The sequence below is a fragment of the Marmota marmota genome, unplaced genomic scaffold (genome assembly GCF_001458135.2).
Source record: "Marmota marmota marmota unplaced genomic scaffold, marMar, whole genome shotgun sequence".
NCBI lineage: Eukaryota > Metazoa > Chordata > Mammalia > Rodentia > Sciuridae > Marmota > Marmota marmota.
In genome coordinates, this window is record NW_026000174.1 from 21,044,918 (window position 1) to 21,069,688 (window position 24,771).

Below are 24,771 nucleotides of genomic sequence, written 5' to 3' on the forward strand. Positions count from 1 at the left end.
CCCCCCCCCCCCCAATGTGCCATTATCTAGTTTCGGTATAAATGTGATACTGCTTCATAGAATGAATTTGGAAGTGTTCATCCGTTTCTATTTCATGGAATAATTTGAGGTGTATTGGCATTAGTTCTTACTTAATGGTTTGGTAGATAGAATTCAACTGAGAATCTATCTGGTCCCTGGACTTTTCTCTGTTGGAAGATTTTTTATTACTGCTTCTATCTCATTGCTAGTTATTGATCTTTTAGATTTTCTATGTACTCTTGATTTATTTTTGGCAAATTGTATTTGTCTAAAAATGTATCTATTTCTTCTAGCTTTTCTAATTTATTGGAGTATACATTTTCAAATAACAGGAATAGGGAAGAGGCTATAAGTGCAGCCTTAGTGCTATCTATCCTTTCTTCCTATGGCACTAGGAAGACAGGAAAAGCTTAGTCTATTTTGTGCAACTGTAACAGAATTACCTGAGAGTGCGTGACTTACAAAGAAAAGAAATTTTTTCTCACAGTTCTGAGAATTCCAGTATCAAGGTGCTGGCATCTGACAAGGGCCTTCTTGCTGTGTCATCCCATGGCAGATGGCAGGAAGGCAACAGAGGATGCATGGAAGATAGAAGGGATGGGGCAGAACTTATCTTCTTATTAGAAGCACACTTCCAAGAAATCTCCATACTGCTTTCCATATTGGCTGCACCAATTTGCAGTCAATGAGTGTATGAGTGTACCTTTTTCCCCACATCCTCGCCAACACTTATTGTTTTTTGTCTTCATCATAGCTTCCATTCTGACTGGAATGAGATGAAATCTTAGAGTGGTTTTGATTTGCATTCTCTAATTGCTAGTGATGATGAACATTTTTTCATATATTTGTTGATTGGTTGTATATCCTCTTCTGATAAGTGTCTGTTCAGGTCCTTGGTCCATTTATTGGTTGGGTTATTTGGGTTTTTTTGGTGCTTAGCTTTTTGAGTTCTTTATATATCCTAGAGATTAGTGTTCTATCTATCCATGAGGGGCAAAGATTTGCTCCTAAGGTGTAGGCTCTCTATTTGCCACCATTTGACCCAGCTATCCCTCTCTTCAGTCTATACCCAAAGGACTTAAAAACAGCATACTACAGGGACACAGCCACATCAATGTTTATAGCAGCACAATTCACAATAGCTGAACTGTGGAGCCAACCTAAATGCCCTTCCACAGATGAATGGATTTAAAAAGTGGCATATATACACAATGGAATATTACTTAGCAATAAAAGAGAATAAAATCATGGCATTTGCAGGTAAATGGATGGAGTTAGAGAAGATAATGCTAAGTGAAGTCAGCCAATCCCCAAAAACCAAATGCCAAATGTTTTCTCTGTTATAAGGAGGCTGATTCATAGTGGGATAAGGAGAGCGAGCATGGAACTCTAGATAGGGCAGAGGGGTTGGAGGGGAAGGGACGGGGAATAGGATTATAAATGATGATGTAATGTGATGATCATTATTATCCAAAGTACATGTATGAAGACATGAATTGTTGTAAATATACTTTGTATACAACCAGAGATATGAAAAATTGTGCTTTATATGTGTAATAAGAATTTGAATGCATTCTGCTGTCTTATATAAATAAAAAAAACACACTTCCATGGTAAAGGCATAAATGCATTCATGATGGCACAGCCCTTATGGCCTAGTTACCTCTTAAAAGTCTCATATTTCAATATTGTTTGGGAGCCTGAGGCAGGATGATCACGAATTCAAAGCCAGCCTCAGTAAAAGCAAGGAGCTAAGTAACTCAGTGAGACCCCGTCTCTAAATAAAATACAAAATAGAGCTGGGAATGTGGCTCAGTGGTTGAGTGCCCCTGATTCAATCCCCAGTACCCACCCCCCCAAAATCATAGCAACCACCTAATTGCTCTTGATTTTGGGGGGAACTTCTTATAAGGTCTGATATGTGGTCAGTTTTGAAAAAATTCTTTATATGTGCTTTAATAAAATGTGCTCTTTAGGGGGGTATTTTTCTCCACATGTCCTGCATTATATATATCAGTTCATTTTTATCTTCCGTTTGGATCTGCTGGATCTATCATTTCCCAAGAGAGATGATTATGATATGCTATCTTTTTTATATATGGTGGGATTTGACTTTGTTGATATTTGCTTAGAATTTATATATTTAATTTCATCAGTGAGACAGCCTGTGATCTTTTGTAGTACTCAGGATAGTTAAATGGTACAATTTGGGGGAGGGGCAGACCATTCTCAATCTGATCTGAAGGTTGTTTTGATAGGCTCATCTCATAAAGTAAGCTGGAAGGCAAGCCCTCTTTTTCTATACTAAACAAAAGAGTTTGTTGGATTAGAATTATCCAGATTTTGAATGTTTGATAGAATGCCTGGTATTTTCTCTGTATTTGTTTCCTTCTTTCTTTTGGTATTGGGGATTGAAACCAGGGGTGCTTTACCAGTGAGTTATATCCTCAGTCCTTTTTATTTTTTATTTTGAGGGTCTCACCAAGTTGCCCAGACTGGCGTTGGACTTGCAATCCTCCTGCCTCAGTCTGCCAAGTCACTGAGATTACAGGCATGTACCACTGTACCTGGCAAGATCATATCTTTAGAGAATAATATTTTCTTCCTTTTTAATAATACCTGATTCCTAAAGAATGTTTTAATTCCCATCACTGACCCATAATTACATAATTTTTGTTAGGATTCTAGTATAGTCTTAATTTATATTCCCTAAATTATTGGATTTTTAAAAGTTAACTTCCATTTGGTTTAACCAACAATTTTAATAATTTCTCTGATCATAGTTGGTTCTTTTGTCCCATTCCTTTTGCTTTATGGCATCTCCTTCTTCCTTTGAAATCCTTTCAGTGTAGCTTATCAGTAATAAATTATATTAATCATCCTCTGAAATATGTCCTTAAATGTTTTTAATCTTGAATTGTACCTTAACTTGTATAGGCTAGTAGGTTGGTAGCCACTTGTAGTTATTATTTTATGGTCATTGGGATTTATTGCTAGTGAACAGTCTGTTGACAATCTAACTGGGTGTTTCTTCTGCTTCTGGTTGCTGTGAAGTTTCTTGAATTCTTCAGTTTCTCTACATTGTTTCTAGGGTGGATTCATTTTGATGTATCCTTTTTGGGACTCACTGTGTGTCTTTAAACTAAGAGATCTCAAATTTTCCATTCTGAAAAATCCATAGCCATTTTCTCCTTCTCTGTAGCCTCTGTGTCATCCTCTGTATTCTTCTGGAATTCCTGAAGAATTCTGTTGGATAATGTCTTACTGTCTCTCATGTCTCCTATCCCTGCTTCCTACTTTCTACTTGCATCTCTCTCTGCAGGTCTACCATTCTCTCTAGTAACTCTCTCTGCTATTTAACCTATCTACTTAATATATAATTTAATTGGCTACATTTTTTATTTTGGTTTGTATTTGGTTCTTTTCGAATTTCCACATTCTTTTCTCATGCTTCCCTTTTTTTTATCACTAAGGTTTCTGTTTCTTTTTTTCCCCTTTAATTATGTAAAACATCATATGGGTCCCAAAACACTCCCAAATAGACACATATGTACTCATAATATTAACATATTGATTTAGTTACATGTATAAACTTTATCTCTAACAAATTATTTGTCATTATGAGAGTTGTTTTAAAAATAACCATAGTATTTTAGAGCTGTTGTAGAGCATTTGGGGATGGTGACAAAATGTGGATTCATATTTGTAGATCTGAGTGGCACCTTAGATTATGTATTTCCAACAAGCAGTTGTACAAGATATATGCCTTCCATAAGTGAAGTAAACAAAGTGATGCTACAAAAACAGAGAGTCCTAAAATGTCAGTAGTTTGAAACACAACTTGCAACTACTTCTTGCACACATTACAAGAACTTCAGATCTATGGAAAGTTCTGGTTCGTGTCATCTTTATTCTGGGACATGGGCAGACTCAATCTTCACCATTGCTAGAGGCCAGGAACTTGGGAATTGTACACTGGCTCTTAGACTTTCTCCCAGAAGTGACATGTTCTATTTATTGGCTAAAGAAATCATATGGCTATGAATAACTTCAAGGGGCATAACTATGAGCTCAAATGGAGGAAAACCAAAATATATATCTGTATAATCCTAGGGTTACCACATACATACTTCTGTGCTTTTGAAAGTGATAATTAAAGGGCTTTCAATAAAATTCTATGCTTGTATTTTATGTGGTCCTATTCTAAAATAATTACTATATCTATAGTAAATTTTGTATTTTTTGTGCCTTAAAATAAAAATTCTCGGGTGACTCTATAAGCATCAAAAACTAACATTGATTGAGGTGATCTGCTAGTATAATGGTTTCAATTTAGGCTTCATTTTAGAATCATCTGGGAATTTTTTAATTACCCAGGTCACTGTCTTTAGACTAAATAAATTAATGTCACTGGAGGTGGGACCCAGGCATCTGTAGTTTGTGAAAATTTCAATATGCATTCATTGTTGAAAACCTTGTGTTAATCTGTCTTCTCTAAATTGCTTTGTTTTTCAAAATAATAGAATGGCTCAGAGAGAAAGTTTTTAGGATTTGAATATAGATTGAATCACCCTTTTCTGAGCAATAATTTGGGGGAAAATAACTTTGCCTTATAAACAGACATAACCAATGTTAATCTATTGTCTTGTTTATATTGTTCTGTTAATCCCAGGATTAGGACCCACGTTTTATTTGTTGTATATGGTTACCCAGTTTTGACTTATCTCCCCAGTGGTTGTAAAATTTCATAGGAACCAGTTGTCTGCAGGGAATGTGAATGGAGAGTGCAATTGACACTTTCTGGGAGATTCTGCCTTTGTTAATGCTGACCCTTAGGTTTTCCACCATTCTGGACCATTGTGTGTGCGGGTCGCACTTTGAGATTACTGCTCTCAATTGGGCCACTAAAGCCCCACACTCCAACATTAACTGGATCTTTGGCCCTGGGATACTTTAAAGTCAGCTTGAACTTATTTCACCATTGAGTTTGTTATTTGTTTTTAGCAACCAAGGTTTTTATTTTTTCTCAAGCTTGGACTCTACAGTAGAAAAAAAAATGTTATCTTTCTCTTTTCTAGTTTTTCTATTTGTTCATTGTGAGTGAAGGAGACTCCTGGTGGTTGGGTTTGCTCTGTTGCCAGAAGTTCCTACTTCAGCAGTGCCTGCTTTCTTTCAATAGATCATGTGGCCTGCTTGGCCTGAGATTTTCTAAAATGATTGTTTAAACACAAGTTATTTAAACATTCACCTATTCAGAGGCATTTCTCCCCAACTTTTTCACAATTAAGACACTGCTCAGATTATTCTTTTTATATTATTCTTTGACAACATGTCTGATTGTGTTTCCTTAGGTTAGATTTCTAAAATTGGAATTACTAAATCAAAAGGTATGAATATTTTTACTGTTTCTTGCCATATTGCTTTTTAGAAAGATTGGGCCAATTTTTTGTGTGTATTAATAGGATATGAGGATACCCTTCTTACTGCATGCTCATCAACATTGATCATTATATTTTCTTTTTATTAAAATTTTATTTGTTTCTTTTAGTTATACATGACTTTAGAGTCTTATTTTGACATATTTGTACAAACATGGAGTATATCTTTTTCTAATCAGGATGATCATTATATTTTCAACTTTAATAATTTCTTTTTTTTAAATTTTATTTTTTATTAGTTACACATGACAGTACAATGATCTTGACAATTCATACATTTGTCAACTTTAATAATTTCGTAAGTGAAAAATAGAATTTAATTTTACAAGTCCTATTTACTAGTGAGAAAACTAGTAAATATTTTCTTTGCATATTATAATTGTCTCTTTGTGTTGTTATTATTCCAGAGTTGCTTACATAAAACCTTATAACTATTTTGTATGAGAGAGGTGGAGTGGGCGTTTTCTTATTGAAATTTAAGGTCTCTTTTTACATGAAGAATATGTTGATTTTTTTTGTTATAATTGTTAAAAGTAGAATTTTCAGGTTATAATTTGTCTTAGCTTTTATTTTGTTTTTAATGTTCCAGTAGTTAATTTTATGTAGTCAAATGTAATATTCTATTATGTTTTACTTAATTACTGCTTTTTCTATAAAATCTTTCTCTAATCCAATTTAGATCTATATTTTTTTGTATTTTAATTTTTGTAGATAGTTCTTATTTAGATTTTATTTTTGTGTATATAAAGATCTTTTGGGGACTGGAGGATATAGCTCAGCACTATAGTGCTTGCCTAGCATGTGTAAGGCCCTGGGTTAGATCCCCAGCACCTCAAAAAGAAAAAAAAGTCTTATTTTTCTCTAAGAATAATCTTAGCAACATATTTTAGTAGTACATGGGCAAGTTCCCCTTGATTATATTTTTGGAATGTTTTAAACTATTTTTATTGGTTATTTTACTGTGTGACAAATTGCTCTAAAACTTAGCATCTTACAATAACAGAACGGGGCTGGGATTGTGGCTCAGCGGTAGAGCGCTCGCCTAGCACGGGCGGGACCCGAGTTCAATCCTCAGCACCACATAAAAATAAAAGGCATTGTGTTGTGTCCATCTACACCTAAAAAATAAATATTAAAAAATATAAATAAATAAATAAATAAAATAACAGAACCTTTATTACCTTTCAGTTTCTGTGGCCCAGGAATGCCGGAGTAGCTTAGTAGGTAGTTCTGGCTTAAGATCTTTCATGAAGTTATAGTTAAGACATTGGCCAGGGCTACAGTCATCTGGAGGCTTGAAAGAAGCTGGAGAACTGGCATCCAGGACTGTTCACTCACAAGGCTATTGGTACAAGGGCTCAGTTCCAAGAGGGTTGTTAGTAGGTGGTCATAGTTCCTCCACTCATGGACTTTTCCATAGGAATGACTGAGTGTCCTTAAAACTGGCAGCAGGCTTCCCCCAGAGCAAGTGAACCTAGAGAGAGAACAAGGCAGAAGTTACTATGTCTTTTATAACCTAGCCTTTGAAATGATATTTCTTTTCTTCTAAACTTTACTGATCACACAGAGAAACATATATGTGGAGCGAACTACATGAAGTTTTGGGCCTTTTGAAAACTTGTTATCACACTTTTTTTCTAGGAAAGAAAACTTAGAATTGTTATATCTCCCATTGAATAGATTCCTTTTTATTCAGTATCATCTTCTCATTTACATCCCCATTCCCTTAGAAGTCTGTTCTTTCCTTAGTTTTCTGTCCTATGATCATACCTGATTCTTAGATATAAAATCATGTGAATCTTATCATCTGAGGCTTTGCTATTACTGTCATTACAACTAGCTTAGGGACAAACTATCACTTAAATATTATTATCTTTTTATTTTTCTCACCCAGCATTTATTGGCTGTTGATTTTGATAAAATATTAAAAGAAACATAAATTGCAAAAATGAATCTTTTATGCATAACACATATATCTATAAAAATAGACAGCACAAATGTACTCATACACATGTACACATAGTATCTGAATAACAGAAAGGCGTTCCAAGGTTTTAGGGCCCAAGAGTTTTAGAAAAGGGAAGAACTTATCCAAGCCCTCACAGTGATAGAAAGTTAATGAAAACTTCTGTCTTTTCACCCACACTCAATCTGACCACCCTACATTTATAAGTATATAAAAGGTGTTTGAAATTAGAGTAAGTTCAGAATGGAGAAGCGTTGTTCAAATTTGTAGATTGGAGGTCTTATTCCACTTCTGTCCATTTTCTTCCCTGAGGGTTGGTTGTGGTAGTTCCCAATCAACACTGAATTGGATTTGTAGCAGCCAAAAAGTTCTGAGCACACATCAGAGTGTGGATAATTGGGCAGTTTCTTAGTTCCCTAGTGCCACTGACTTGTTTGTGGATTTTGATCCATGATTTCCTCTACCAGACTTTTTCAGAAGGTAAACTTGCAATCAAATACTGAGTAACTGTTTCCTTCTGTGTGGATTTCTTATTTCCAAACTGCCTGGGAAGTGAGAAGTTGGCTTCTAGAAGAGTAAAGGGCCTGGAAATTAGATGTTAGGCCTGTAGAATACCTGTGGATGTGGTGGCCCTTACAGTTCACATTTTCCAGCATAATACTATTTCAAATATTTTATCATTTTGGCTTTATAAACAATCCAAATGACCTAGAAGTTCTGCTATCTACATCACATTTTCTGAAGTGTTTCTTATTGCTAAAAGAAGCACACAAATTCTTTGTTAGACTGTGATTTTAAAAATATATCATGGTACTGGGGCTGGGCTGTAGCTCAGTGGTAGAGAACCTGCCTCACAGGATTGAAGCCTGAGGCACTGGGTTCAATCCTTAGCACCACATAAAAATAAATTTAAAAAATTGTATCCGGGAAAGAAGACTTTTGGTTCTTTGGTTGTTAAATAATGGGGTTTAGAAAGGCAAAAGCCTCTCTATCACATTAGAAAGAGCTGACTTCATATCCGAGATCTCTGAGGAAAGCCAAGCATTCTTGTTTTTCAGCTATTTACTCAAGTATATGTGTAGGTATTTGATCAGAGTCCACATCAACATCTACTGGGCAGAGCATGATGTTGGGAGCTCAGCTAAGTGGACTTGAACTCTGTTCAAGAGACCTCATAGTTCATAATAGGGAAATGAGATATGGGTATACCTAATAATTAATACAAGTTGGGAAATATAGAAATCTCCCAATGGAGAACAACAGGAAGGATTTCAACCCAACTCCAAATGAGTATGCTAATTCTTATATATTTCTGTGAAATAAACTAATCTACTTATAATGGCTTAAATCAACTACCACCATTTGTTTCTTTATAATTCTGTGATTTTGGTAGTGCTTGGTAGGTATGGCCTATATGGTGTTCTGCTGGGGTGGCTCATCTGGAGCTGAAGGATCCAAAATGGCTTACTCATGTGTCTGTTACTATGACTGGAATGGCTGGGACAGTTGGGGCTATCTTTTTAGCAGGGTAACTGGGCTTTGCTACATAGTGGTTTAGGATCAAAGAAGAAGAATAGACAATGTCAGATCTCTTAAAGCCCAGGCCAACTCAGTGCTGACATAGTCATTTCCACGGCATTCTAGTAATAAGAACAAAACACTAGGATAGCCCAAGGTACAGATCTCTCTCTCTCTCTATTTTTTTTATTTGGTGCATATTAATTATATAGAATAATGGGTTTCATTGTACATATTCATAGGTGCACAAAATATAATTTGGTCAATTTCATTCCCCAATACCACCCTTGCTCTTTCTTCCACCCTCTCCCTGATCTTCTTCCTATATGGTCTCCCTTATGTTTTCATGGGATCTCTTTTTCTCCTCTGTTCATTAGTTTCCACATATGAGAGAAAACATACAACACTTGTCTTTCTGATTCTGGCTTATTTTACTTAACATAATTTTCTGAGGAGTAGAATGCCTGTACAGGAATGGAGGAATTTTCAGTGGACATCTGTGCAATATGCATATTGACTTAAAATTATGTATTAATCTAAAAGCTGAAGAACGAGATCTCATTGTCTTAAATAGCATGTTTTTGGATACTGATGAGGGCTGACTGTTTTTTCTAGTTTCTAAATATATAAGCTTCATAGTTCAGTCTTAATGGGCCATTGCCACTTCTGATGTGCACCTAGTCCAGATTATACCAAGATGATTTCTGCAAAATTTATATTATAAATCATTCTTCCAAGGTGGAAGTTATCTTTCAGGCTCCTTTCCCCTCTTCTTTTACTGCCTTTGCTCTTGACCAGTTATCTGACCATGGCTTCCACCCTTCTTACCCAGGCTTCTGCCTGTTTCTCTTGTTTCAGGCACTAAAACAGGGGCAGATATTAGTGATGGTACCTGTGAGCCTGGACTGTCTTCCCCAGCCTCTTACATGAATCCCCTCCATCTCATCGAGGACTTGAGGCTGGCCCTGGAGATGTTGGAACTTCCTCAGGAGAGAGAAGCCCTCCTGAGCCAGATCCCTGGTCCAACAGCTACCTACATAAAAGAATGGTTTGAGGAGAGCTTGGTGAGTAGGTCCATTTCTTGATGGGGAAACATGAGAAACATCATCATATAGTTTAAGGAATACCACCACCACTGGCCAGTTTGACTCATCTGTACATCCTGTATGTAGCCTTTTCTTGCTTTCCATCCAGCTTTGGCCAATCCCTGCTGAGTATACCTTCCCAGCAGGAGTTTAGAACTTAGTCAAGCAGTTTAAGCTATATGTTCTACCTTCCTGTGGTCTACAATCAGTCTCTCCTGAGAAGAAGAAATCTAGGGCCAGAGAAGGGCAAACATGGAAGTTTCTCCTACTCCCAGGATTATATGCACTAATTACTGAGTTATAATCCCAGGTTGGGGTTTCTACCCTCAACTGGATTCCATTACTCCTTGTTTCTTTCCTCAATCTAGAACTTGCTTTGTTCATTCATTTCTTTACTTTTGCCCCTACTCCTTACCCTAGAACTATTTCCTATCTTGAGAATGGAATGTAGATTTGATAACTATCCTCCTATTCACTCTAGATTAGGTTCACAGACCTGCTCAGTCTAGGGGAAACATATGGGTAACCAAAGCCATAACAGATTTGTAGCTTTGTTAGCCATCTTCTTTCCCAAGGCGAACAGCAGGTCTTAAGAGTTAATAATATCTAAGAATGAGTAAGGTGAGGAGTTAACCCCTTGAGGAGGTAATCTGGAATGCAACCATTGGTGGGCTGGAGGAAGGACAGGATGATGGGAAGCCAGTTTGACAAAGTGTGTGATTACCTAAACTGAGTTTAAGAATGAAGGCTGAAGGAGGAGCCAAGATGGTGGATTAGTGGGAGGCAGCTTTTCTCAGAGCTCCGTAATTTGGTTGGGACGCAAAAGTGAGAAAACTACTTCTCTATAAGATGAGTGAAAAAAAACACTCCATTGATACTCAATATTGGACAGAGAGCCTTGAAGACTGGGAAATTTGGGGTACATCAGACAAAACTAAGGAACAGAATTGGAACTGGGTTCCAGTGGGAATGGGCAAAATTAATATACAAGGTTGGGAAAAGACTGAAAAGTGTTGGGAAAGTCTTGGCATGGGGAATCCCAGCATCAGCAGGGTAGTCTGTCCTAGGCTGACCAAGCGGCTATTCAGCTTATTAAACTAGTGCTTGAAAGTCCTGGTCTGCCTGCCCTGAACAGGGAGCCCAAGCTCAAGATGTTTTGGTACCTTGGAACAGTAGTGAAGCAAACTCAGGCCGGGAACTTAGGTCTGTGAGTTGAGAGCTGAGTCCAATACATGCATCCAGCAGATGCCAAATGCGAGATCTAAACTAAGCCTAGCAAATCAGGAAAATCTCTGGCATGGAGAATTTCTGGCACAGAGACCATTTTTGCCTTGGGGCAATACAGATCAGAGACGCTTGAGAAAGCCCTCCCTCCAACTCTCCCTTGGCAGCTGGCAGGACCAGGAGAATCTGAAAGGGTGGAGTGACTGAGCTCAGTGCTCAGAAACAGTCCTTGAGAGGCCAAAAAAGACAGTATCCCTGAACAATAGAACTGGGCGAAGGACTGACTCCCCTTTCCCACAAGCGGTGCGCTGGGGAGAATAGTGGGGTATGGTCCTAGAATAAATAAAATACCTAGGGTAATACCAGACCAAATGCTCACCCCTTGGAGTTTCACTTACAGAAACTCATCTCATAGAACTCAGCGGCCACTATACCCTGGAAGCGAAACCTAAAGTATCTTCCACAGCTCCTCACACATCCCACTGAGACACCAAAAGACAGTTTGTCACAGGCAGTGTGGATATATTCTCATTGACTATTCTGTTATTTGTTTTTGAATGTATACTGATTGATATATGATGAACAATTATACATTTGTGCACATTCATATGTGTTTCTGCTTTTTCATTTTTAGCATTTCTTGAAGGTAGCTATTTTTCATGCTCTGGTTTTTGAAGGTTAGGGTTTTGATTAGCGTATTTTTGGATTGATTTTCTGTTGTCTCTTTTACAACTCTGTTTCCCTTTGTTTCTATTTCTCTCTCTCTCTCTCTCTCTCTCTCTCTCTCTCTCTCTCTCTTTTTGCTAACAGCCAAACTCTATTATTCTCTCTTTCACTCCTCCTTTAATTCTTTTACTTCTATTTTTTTCTTCTCTTCACCTTAAATACCTTTTCTACCCTCATCTGTTCTTCTTTACTCTTACTGAACTCTGTCTTTAACTGGATACATACTCATATCTGTTTATTTTTCTCATTTCTATAATTTTTGAAAGCAGTTATTTTTTTATGGATCAATATTTTGAGGACCAAGATGTTTGCTTAGTATATATTGATTTTGTTCTTGAAATCTTTTATTTCTTTTTTAAATTTTTATTTTATATATTTTTTTCTCACTTATCAGTTTCCCTAGAGTCTCTTTCTCTTTTTTCCTCTGCTAACAGCCAATCTCTATTGATCTATTTTACTCTTCCTTTTATTTTTTACTTCTATTTTCTCTCCTCATGATTATCACATCCTATATCACTTCTGTCCTATACCTGTTCACCACTTTTGTAAGCTTACTGTTTTACCATGGGCAATAACTGTCCATTTCTGATTATTGTGACAATCAACTTTATAGATTTCATAGCAAGAACTATTTGTTTTAATGCTGTAAATTGTTTGAATTTGTTATTATCTGTCTTCCCTTAAACTATGAGTTAGTAGAAACCTTTATGGATACTAAAATTCCAAAGGGTAGACACTCTACTGTTAGATGGGTAGACACACGAACAACATGAAAAGGCAAGGAAACAAATCACCCCCCAAAACCCAAAATACTTCAATAACAGAATCCATTGAAAAGACAATGGAAGAAATGTCAGACAAGGAATTTAGAGTGTTCATAGTTAAATTGGTCTGTGAAATAAGGGACAATGTAAGGGGGAAAATACAGGAAGCAAAACATCACTTCAGTAAAGAGATAGAGATTCTGGGAAAAAAAAACAAGCAGAAATCTTTTAAATGAAGGAATCAATAAACCAAATTAAAAATTCATTGTAAAGCATACCAGCAGACAAGACCACTAGAAAGACAAAGTTTTAGGCAATGAAGACAAAATATATAATCTTAAAAATGAAGTTGACCATAGAGAAAAGTTGTTAAGAGACCATGAATAGAACTTTGAAGAAATATGGAATAACATTAAAAGACCAAACTTAAAAGATTTATTGGGATAGGTGAAGGCTCAGAGATACAAACCAAAAGGAATGCACAATCTCTTCAATGAAATAGAATCTGAAAATTTCCCAAAATTTAAGAATGAAATGGAAATCAAATATAGGAGGCTCACAGGACCCCAAATATACAAAATTATAACAGACCCACACCAAGGCACATTATTATGAAAATGCCTAATATACAAAATAAGGATAGAATTGTAAAGGCTACCAGAGAAAAACAACAGGTAACATTTGGAGGGAGACCAATCTGAATCTCAGCTGATTTTTCAACCCAGACTCTTAAAGCTAGGAGGTCTTAAAATAATGTATACCAAGTCTGAAAGAAAATGGATGCCAACCAAGAATATTATACCCTGAAAAATTAAGCTTCAGAATTGACAATGAAATAAAAACCTTCCATGATAAACAAAAGTTAAAAAGAATTCACAATTAGAAAGCCTACTCTACAAAACATACTCAAATATTTTGTGAAGAAAAAAAGAAATGAAAACTAAAACTAAAATCTAGCAAAGAGAGTTTCACTTTGAATAGTCAAACAAAGAAGAAACGAATTCAAATTAAAAAAAAACAGAAATAAATCAAAATTACAGGGAATAAAAATCATTTCTCAATAATAATATTGAATGTAAATGGCTAAATTCATCACTCAAAAGACATTAGGGGCTGGGGATGTGGCTCAAGTGGTAACGCGCTCGCCTGGCATGCGTGGGGCGCTGGGTTCGATTCTCAGTACTACATACAATAAAATAAAGATGTGTCCACTGAAAACTGAAAAATAAATATTAAAAAATTCTCTCTTCTCTCTCTCTCTCTCTCTCTCTCTCTCTCTCTCTCTCTCTCTTTTAAAAAAAAAGACATAGACTGGGGCTGGGGTTATGGCTCAGCAGTAGAGCACTTGCTGGGTTCAATCCTCAGCACCACATAAAAATAAATAAATAAAATAAAGGTATTGTGCCCAACTACTACTAAAAAATAAATATTTAAAAAAAGACAGAACTGGCAGATTGGATAATAAAAGAAGACCCAACAATATGCTGTCTCCAAGAGACTCACCTCATAGCAAAGACATCCACAGACTGAAGGTAAAAAGATGGGAAAAAAACTTGTCATTCATATGTATCTCTTAAACAAAGTAGATTTCAAGTAAAAATTAATCAGAATGGACAAAAAAGGCCATTTCATACATTGGAGGAAAGATAGCTTCGTCAACAAGTGGTACTGGGATAACTGGAATTCCATATGTAGTAGAATGAAATTAAATCCCTCTGTCTCACCCTGTACAAAACTCAAAGTGAATCAAGGACCTAGGCATTAGACAAGAGACCCTGTACCTACTAGAAGAAAATTTAGGCCCAACTTTCCATCATGTCAGCCCACAAATCAACTTCCTCAATAAGACTCCTAAGGCACAAGAAGTAAAATCAAGAATCAGTAAATGGAATGGCATCAAACTAAAAAGCTTCTTCATGTCAAAAGAAATAATTAAGAATGTGAAGAGAGCCTATAGAATGGGAGAAAATCTTTGCCACCTGCAGATAAAGCACCTCAGATAGAGCCTTAGTCTCTAAGATATACAAAGAACTCAAAAAACTTAACACCAAAATAAATAAATAAATAAATAACCCAATCAATAAGCGAAGTAACTGAACAGGTACTTCACAGAAGAAGAAATATAATTGAACAACAAATATATGAAAAAATGTTCAACATCTCTAGCAATTAGAGAAATGCAAATCAAAACTACACTAAGATTTTATCTCACTCCAGTCAAACTGACAACAATAAAAAATACAAGCAACAATAAGTGTTGGAAGAATGTAGAAAAAAGGTACACACATACATTGCTGGTGGGACTGCAAATTGGTGCAACCACTATGGAAAGTAATATGGAAATTCCTCAGAAAGCTTGGACTGGAAACACCATGACCCAGTTATCCCACTCCTGGGTTTATATCCAAAGGACTTAAAATTAGCATACTGTAGTGATGGAGCCACAGCAATGTTTATAGCAGCTCAATTTACAATAGCCAAGCTATGGAATCAATCTAGGTGCCCTTCAACAGCTGAATGGATTAAGAAAATGTGATATATGTATACACAATGGAATATTACTCAGCCATAAAGAGGAATGAAATTATGGCATTTGCCAGTGAATGGATGGAACTAAATAAGCCAATCCAAACAAACCAAAGGCTGGATATTCTCTCTGATATGTAAATGCTAACACACAATAAAGGTGGGAAGAAGAATAGAAATTCATTGGATTAGCCAAAAGTGAATGAATGGAAGGGAGGGGGAATGAGATTAGGAAAGACAGTAGATAACTTTTGTATGTTCTTATATGAATACATGACCAATGAAACTCTATATCATGTGCAACCAGAAGAATGGGATCCTAATTAGGTAAGTTATATTCCATGAATGTATAATGTCCAAATACACCCTACTGTCATGTATGTTTAAGAAGAACAAATTAAAAAAATAGACACCAAAAAATAAGAAAAAGAAAGAAAGAAAGAAAGAAGAATGAAGGTTGAGATGCAGTTTTCTAATGCTAGTGTCTGCAGACCTGATTCAAAATTGCAAAGTATGCATAGAGGTGGAAGGACAGGAACAGGAACATTAAATTGGGGGAGAGAGCTTAATATTTGAGAACACAAGATAAGAAAGTTGAGATACTCTTGTCCAGAGGCCATGTCATTTGTGATTAGACTGACTACTTTCCAGATCCCATTGCCTACTTTTTGTTCCAGAGGTCTCTGTCAATACAGTCTCATTTCCATGCCTTTCTCTGAACATTGAACAGTTCTTCATTATAGTCATTATATGTGTTATTCAATATTTTCATTAGATAGACTATCTGCCTGTGTTCTGTGTAATATCCCTATACTAATGTGGTAGACAGAATAATGCCCCCCAAATGTGCCTGTGCACTAATGGCCAGAACCTGTGATCATGTTACCTTTCACAGTGAAGGGGAAGTTTGTAGATGGAAATAAGGTTTCAAATTAGCTGACCTTAAAATAGGGATAATAGCCTGGATTATACAGGTAGACCCAGTATAATCACTATAGAGTTCTTATAAGAGCCTTCTCTATTGTTTCCTAAACACAGTATAGCAATATCTAGGTTTTATTCCTCATTGTACAGCTTACAATGAGTATGGATGTTCCTTGGTCATCTTGTATGGATGTACCTTATGTGACAATTTCTCTAATATTGATAGGTTATTTTTAATCTCTCACTAATATATTGTTGCAGTGAATATCTTTATAGAGAAATATTTGTCCTTATCTCTAGATATTTCATAGAAGTATAATTACAGAGTTCAAGTAGGGTTACCAGATAAAATATAGGATATTTTAAATTTGATTAAAATTAAAATTTGATTTTAAGTAATTAGTGAATAATTTTTATTAAGTGGGTCCCCTGTGGCTTGCTAAATCTGGCAACTTTAAACCAAAAGTATTAATATCTTTAAACTTTTTGGCACATTTTTCAAATGTTTAAATTTTTTGGCACATTTTCCCAAATCAATTTCCAAAAGAATATAATTTATATTTTCATTGGCAGGGTTTGAGGTGAGTCTATCACATAGCATCCTGATCAATTATAATCACTAATGTCACAAGGGAAAATGTTTTCCTGTTATTTTTGCATTTTGCATTCATCTGTTTAATTAGACTAAACATTTTAAAATTAGTTTATTAGTATTTATTCTTTTGCATGTTCTCTAAGTTTTAAATCTTATATCCCCCAAGTTATTCTCCATATACACGTTCACATATGCAGTATTTTAATATTATTTTTAAATAATTAAAGTAATCCACAAATAGAGAATTATTTAGAGATAGGTCATAAAATAGTTCTAACATTTTCTTCCCTCATACATAGAGATTGTCCTTGAGCCGCTTGGGTTAGATTGTCCCACCCTAGTCTGTTCCTAGTCTGTTTATACTCTCCGCTCTTGCTTTCTTTTAAGGTTTTAGTGCTTATACATTTGAACAATTGTTTTTACTACTCTTTTGCTTTATTTGTGGCATATGTTTTCTTCACTTTTTAAAAAATACTCTTTATGGTGCTTTTTGAGGCACAGAAGTTTAAAAGGTTATTCTTCATAGTTTAGATTTCTCCTTTTCCTTTTAGTCCTAAAAACGTTCCTTTGTAGCCTTAAATCTAATAACTATTTGCATATATCTTCAGTAGGTTTATGTTTGATTTTATCTTCTGGTTAACTCTTCCTCATCAGTATTTTTTAGCATGTGGTATGAAAACTGGATTTAACTTTTAAAATTCCTTTTTGGAAATCAAAAATAATTTTGATCCACAGGCAGTGAATGTGGTTGCTATTTTTGCAGGATGCATTGCAGAAAACAGTTTACATTCACATTTGCAGATTTGTTTGGGAGTTATATACAATGGTTTGGTGAATGCTTTCCTTTTGTGAGAAGATTTCCCTAAAAGTTATTGCATTCATAAATCTTTTAGAATAATTATGGCCATCAGCAACTTATGAATGGTGTACTTTTAGCAGGTCAGAAGTTCATATAAACATTCCAGGAAATCAGAGTTAGTTGTTAAGATTTTGACTCTGAACAGAGCTAGCCTGTCTATATTTCAGGTCTTGCAGTCCTCAAGTCAGTTTATACTCTGACTATATACACAATCTACACTAGTTCTTATCTGTGTGGAAATAGAATTCAGAGCAGTGAATGAACTCATGGGCATTTTAGATTTGTCCTTTGGTTAGAAGCCCTTGACATAAACATTTTGGTCTGTGGCCCAGCAGCTTGTGGGTACCCACAGATAGCTTATGAAAAAATACAGAATGTGGATTCCTATCTAGGTGATACATAGGAAAATTAAAGTGTAAGAAGCATTGTTTTAATCTCAGTGACTCACAGAAATCCACAAGAATTACAGGGAGTTAGGATTGGAACATGAACTAGTGAGAAAGGTTGAGGGATTAGGCAGGATTGACCAATGCCTTCTTATTCGTGGTGTCTGTGCATCACTTGCATGATTTCTCCATTCTACGCCATAGATACATATATCTCAGAGTTACTGATTGTTATAACATTGGTATATATATATATATATATATATCTCAGAGTTACCGATTGGTCATAACATTGGTCTGACCACCTTTGCCTCCTGATATCTCTATTAATACTTCCTCCTCTAATGTGGTGCAGATAAAATGGAGGCTTGTATATCTCTAACACAATGTCAGAGGATAGGTAGCCTCAGGTTAAATCGGTGGTTCTGGATGACCTCAAAGTCTCTGGCTCTTCCTGTTTTCTGCCCCTCTATCCTTAGGGGTTGGGTTTTCCTCAGGCTTGTCCCTTAATGGTTGTAAGATGGCTGATGGAATTCTAGGCAACATGTTCTCACACAGACAACTACACAGCTATGTCCAGCAGTAGGGACAATTTCTTTAGCATGTCTTTTTTTCTTTTTTAATGAGGAGGGAAAGTTTCTCTGAAGCTTTCCAGAAGATTTATCATTGGTTCTAGGATTTGTTCACATTTTTGCATACACTAGCTGCAAGGGTGACTGGGGAAGCAAGTACAGGTTGAGCATCCCTAATCCAAAAATCCAAAAGTTTGAGATTTTGGAGCATTTTGAATTTCAGATTTTTGAATTAGGGATGCTTATCTGGTAAAGTCTATACAAATATTCCAAAATTTTAAAAAATTCAAAATTTAAAACACTGCTGGTCTCAATAATTTCATACAAGGTACTTAACCACTTCCATTTGCCGTAGAAGGAGGTAGGCTCTCTGTGAAAGGAATGATGGAGTTGGGGGGACATGAATGTCCCTTAGGAAGATAGCTCAGAATGACTGTCACAATGTCTTTTACGTTTGAGTTTATTCTTCTACTTGACAAATTCTTTCCACATTTCCTCCATTTTTTAAAATTTAAATTCATGAAGAAAAGAATCTTATTGACCTAGCTAATAATTTGGGAGCTAAATTCTCCAGGCCCATAAAAATATATTAAGTACAAATGAAATAGAAATTTAAAACTTTTAATTTAAGCACTACCCAGAGACCAATCAACTGGCCAGAAGGGAAAGTAGTGTGGTCGGAAATGTGGTCTATTACTGTTGCTGTTCATTGGGGATCTCCAGGCATCATGGTGTCTGAGGTCCATAAGAAAAAACAGCTCCTGGAGAGGCAGTGGCAGAAGTGGGGGAGTGGTTGGTGGTTAGAATAGGACAAATAGACTAATCCTGGGCCTTCCCTCTGTGTCTTAAATGGAGGGAGCTCCTGATCCTAGTGTGTCATACTAGGCAGCATTGGAGCTAGTTCTTCTTTGGAGTGGAGCTAGTTCCTTCTCTGCTTGGTCTTGGCAGGGCTGAGACACACCTGGACCAGCCTGGTCAACAGGAGTCCTGTTGGCCAGGACTTTCTGCCTATAGATGGGTGTTAATAGGTCAGATCATCCTAAAAACCAGGTAAACCAGACCCACTCAGATTTCAGTAATGCAGGGCTATAAGTGAGTTCCAGGGTTCTGGGGCCTGAACCCATGCTGTGTTCTTTTTGGAGCCTCCCAGTGGGAACCCAGGCTTTCTTTTGTAGGGTTGCCAGTATCCTGGTCAGCAAGCTGAACCAAGATGAGGGAGTAGGGGAGGAAGCCAGGAGTTCAAAGGCCAGAGTTCTAACCAGGCTCTGTCACTTACTTCTTTGTGACTTTGGCCAAACCTCCTCTTCTCGCCTCAGTAAGTATGATGAGGAGATGTGGGTTCTAGGCCTAGAAGGACATATGTGGGACTCTGAGCTAGGGATAGTTTCTAGGCCTCAGTGAGGGAAGAAGCAAAAGGTTTGTGTTCCCTTGGCATAGGAACAGAATCTGTGTCTGAATTCTGAGCCTGTCCCCAGAAAGTTGGTGGGTGAGACTCCTGTATAGCAAGTTTCTTGGCGTTAGGCAAGCTGGAGGAGCCTGGCCTGCAGAGAGGCATCAGTGAGGCCGTGGTTCAGCAGAAGTGTGACTCTCAGGAGCTAGGCAGGTGGTCTTTTATGTCTGACAGATAGGGCCAAGCTTTGGGTCAGTGCTCACAGAGGATAAAGTGAAGGCCTTGCTGGAAGACTGATGCATCTCTGTTGCTATGGAAGGGACCTGAGTTCCAGACAGGGACAGCCTACTCTCCTCTGTTTGCTATGGTGAAGCATGAGATGATGCCCTCAGGAGCAATTGGCTATTTCAGGTCAAGGCTCATGAACCTCACTGGTACTCCTAAAGTCCAGGAAGGAGAGAGTGCTCCTCAGTGGCCCTGACACATGCCACAGGCAAGAAGGATGTGGGGCCACTATGACTACTTCCGGGATTTGGGCTGTACCTTGAGTGTATTTTCCTGTGGCCTGGAAGGGTGCAGAGGTTGAGTCCCACAAAGAGGTTATCTAGCCAGATCCAAATGGGCTCTACAGGCTTGTGAACAACCAATCTATTGAATCAGTGGACCCAGTAGGGTACAGAGTGCAGATTAATATCCCAGGATTTTTGGTGATGCTCGAAAAATATCAAAGCAAGTAGTCTCCAGAGTAACCATGGGTGCTTTTTGAACATTCTGATATGTACCCCCCTGATCTCAAACCAGCAGCCATTCTGCCCTTCCATTTAAGATTGTGGATATGAGCCAAGGAAATCCTTGGCGAAGGTTCAAGATGAAGTCAGAGAAGGGCAGACAAAGCAGCAGAGTGAGGGCATGTCAGAGCCATGTTTAGGTTCCAGGGAGGGAGCAATGATTGGCAAAGAGCCTGTAGGGGACTGTCCTCTGGGCTCTCTTTGGAACTGGAGTATGATCAGCAGCTTTGGCCACCATTCACAGGGTTGCAGGTGTCCTGGGCAGTATGCCTAGGCAGGTAGAAGCAAGCTGAACCAAAGTGAAGGAGTAGCGAAGTCAGGACGAAGTTAAAAGGCCAGGGTTCAATCCTGGCTCTGCCACTCACTTGTGTGTGGCTTTGGCCAAACCTCCTCTTCTCCCCTCTGGAACTCAGTGTCCCTAGTAGAAATGATAGCAGATTTGGACTGTGTCTGCAAGACCTGGTTCTATTCTGTGGTTTGTTCTAAGAGCTTTATTGAGGGGCCTCTTTGTAAGCACTCATCTTGGCCTTCCTCAGTCCAGATCTTAGTTTCCAAGGTAAAGACAGGTTGGGTAGCCTCAAGACGTGGCTGCCCTATGTGAGGAGTCAGTGGAAGTCCACATCTGAAGAGCAGTGAAGAAGTCTATCCTGCATGGGTGACCTCTGCTGGGCTATGGCCTGGGGAGGAAGGCTGCATCTAGGATATGTGCTCACCTCTGACACCCCAACAGTCAGGGCAAGCAACAACCTCAGTTATCTTTTCAACTAATTTATCAAGGAACAAAGAAAGATCCAGGCCCAGGAGAGGGCACAGCCACCTCCCACCGCCCCTACACACACTCATCAGCTCCCCATCACCTTGTCACAGATGGCAGCTTCTTCAGTTCCCAACTCCTTAAACAAAGCCCATGCATTCCTGCCAGATTCAGCTGGTGATCTTTCATTCTGGCCAAAGAGGCAAATCTGTTTACCATATTGAAAAGACAGAGGAGTTGTAAAAGTGATGGGGAAAAAAATATATTTTATGGATCATAAAATGCAAGCCTGAGTTTCTCTTCCTATGTGATTCACTTCTGCATCCCCATTCTTCAGTAAGGGCAGAGAACAAAGACAGGTCTGGATATATTTGTGTTGAAATTTTTAATTTGGAAAAGTTACAGACAGGAGTTTTGTGGGAAAAATTTCCCCCTGGATCTTAGAAGAGAGAAGGGGAGATTTGGTGTTTATTTTTCAAGGGGAAAAAAGCACACCCTGTGTGAGCCAATTGCTAGTGTTTGTTTCTTACCTGCCCCTATGACAGGTATAGAGTTAAGTGAGCACTGGCACTTGCTTTCCTGTGCTTAGTCCCAAGGGACTCCTGTCCTAGGCAGGGTGCCTTGCTGCTGCTGGTGGTTCTTTGTCCTTGAGCAGTACTTGAAGAGGCCACTAGGTGGGAGTCGGGGACAAATACTGGGAAGTCTAAATCCCAAGGAATAGGAATACAATACAGGAATACAATATATATATATATATATATATATCATCTTTAGATTAGAAAGATGATATAAGCACCTCTTATTGAAACTGCTTGACAGTGTACCTCAGTCATCTGGAAAAGAAATCAGTGGGCAAAGAGTAGGCAGGAGAGTCCTCCATTGTGGAGGAACTGTGAGGAAGAGACAGGGAGGCTAAGAGTCCTGGGAGCATAGACTTGACCTTCCATTGTTGATGGCAAGAAAGCCTCCCTGAACTCCTTGACTCAAGTGCCTTTTGCTGGGGTGCTAGTAGGTTAGCTGTCCACATTCCAGGAAGTATTTCCTGGCTCATGTGTCTGCCAGCCTGCCCTTAGAGAAGCTTCCTGTGCCCTCAAGGATTTTCAATGCATTTTTACTGGCACAGCACCCCACAAGGGGGGGCCTTTCCACTGCTGCAAATTAGCAGTTTTACTTTTCCTAGATTTTTATTCCCTTTCCCCAAGTAAATTGCATTCTACTAAATTCTACCAATCTGGATCCTTTCAGACCTGACCAAAAGAGACTGTTTCAGTCCTCAAAAACTAATGTTTATAAATGACCAAGAATGTGCAAACACTGGGGAAAGAGCAAATAAATCCTTCCCTACTAAATTTCCTGTTTCAGGCCCAAGGGACATGGTGGGTGATGTTGCCAGGTTAGCATAACTTGAGGTCTGAGCATGTAGACACCCACTCACCCTCCACCCAGAAAGAAGGGCTGTCAGAGCCACACCACAGAGTGCCTTCTCCTTTAGGACCCACTAGTGGGCAGGTGGGCAGGCTCACTGGAATTCATGCGTCTACTGCCCAACATTTCAAGGAAATTCTGAAAGTTGTTATCTAACCTCTTGCTACTCCAGGTGTAATCCTGGGTCAACTATCTGAACCTCTCTGGGACCAGCTTATTAGAAATGCACAATTTCAAACTCCATTCCCAACCTACTGGATCAGAAGCTGCATTTTTGCTAGAGCCCCTTTCAGCCCTCTCAATTCATTATAGATGTCGAAGGTTTTTCTAACCCAGAGTTAGTGAACTATGGGTTACATTTGTTCCACTGCCTGCTTATTACACCCCACCAGCTAAGAATGTTTTTCACATTTTTCAATGATTGAAAAAAACTCACAAGAATATTCTATAGTGTGAAAATAATATAAAATTTGAATTTTAGTGTACATAAATAAAGTTTTGCTGGAACACAGCCACATTCATTTGTCTACATATTGACTGAAGTCACTTTCACTCTACAAGTAGTAAAGTCTAGTATGAAAGAAATTATATGGCCCACCAAGCCTAAAATATTTATCATCTGGTCCTTTTACTGACCCATTTTGGAGGTGTGTTCTCCATGCTTGTGCACTGATGGTGGCCAGGATGCAACTTCATGTTCAGGACTTTCTCAGCTGAGTTCTTTCTTCTCCTTGCTCTCTTCTCAGGAATGGCAGGCCACTATGCAGCATATCTGCTGAAGGACACAGCCTGTATCCTAGTAACAAGGGGTGTCCTGGCAGTTATCCCCATAGCTAAGAGCCAAGGCTCAGGGGTGAGCTGAACCCAGGACGCAGGTGATGGGTCAACAGAATGGCATGTGGCCCACAAACTCCTCTCAGTCTACAATTCTTCCCCATGAGATGCTGCTGACTCCTGGTAATTGGCAGGAGGAAGATATCAGGGGCCCCTCTCAGCCACTTGCTGGGGTCTGTAATCTAGACCCCCAAGATGAAGGTGGGGGCAAGCTGTAGTATGTTCCCCTGTCCAAACCTGACCACTCTGGCCTCAGCTAAGCTTGCAGATCTCTCAGTCCCATATTCGCCTGTCCTTTACCCACAGCTAGTTGCCTCATGTTTCAGACAGTCATAAGTTGCAGGTGAGTGGAATGTTTATGGGAAGCCCTGAGAGCTCTGAAGGTCAGTGTGGTGATGACCCCAATTTTTGTAGCCTTTGTGGTCTCTGAGATTCTACCTCCTAAGAACAGTATACTGGAAGCAGGATTCCCAATCCCTCCACTCCCACCCAATAATAGTGGCAGCCTAAACCTTTGGGAGTAACTGCTTAGACTTAAAAACCCAGGTTTCCAAACTGATAGAGGTCACAGACCATTTTTATAACCTCATGAAAACTTTGTTTCAGAGAATAGAGATTTATATATATTAATAGTACTTTGTATTTTCTTGTGATTATATTTGATACCCTGAAGCCCATCTGTGGCCCACCGTGGACCCCTGGCCAGGACAGCCTTTTGGGTGAGCATGTCGTAGTCATGGTTCACCTTTCTGGACAGGTGTAAGTGGGAGCCCTGAGTGGGCCCAGCACCGGCGATCAGTAAGCAGGTGCCTAAAACTCCTGCATTTGCTGCATCTCACTCATTCCCACCCCTTTCCCTCCTGCCAGCCACATAGAAGTGCCCTGCTCCTAGATCTTTTGGAGTGTTACTTTGTGGGTTTTTGAATTAAATGATAATGTAAGTAAAATATACTTTGGTGTTAAAAAAAAAAAAACG

The 24,771-nt window shown here is 38.3% G+C and overlaps 1 protein-coding gene across 1 annotated transcript in view; it reads left to right on the forward strand.

The window, feature by feature from the left end:
• Window positions 1–24,771, forward strand: part of Ppfibp2 (PPFIA binding protein 2) — a 149,983-nt gene that overhangs the window by 43,255 nt on the left and 81,957 nt on the right. The window contains 1 exon segment of the mRNA XM_048788275.1: window positions 9,802–10,007. Within this exon segment, the coding sequence (XP_048644232.1) occupies window positions 9,802–10,007 (206 nt within the window).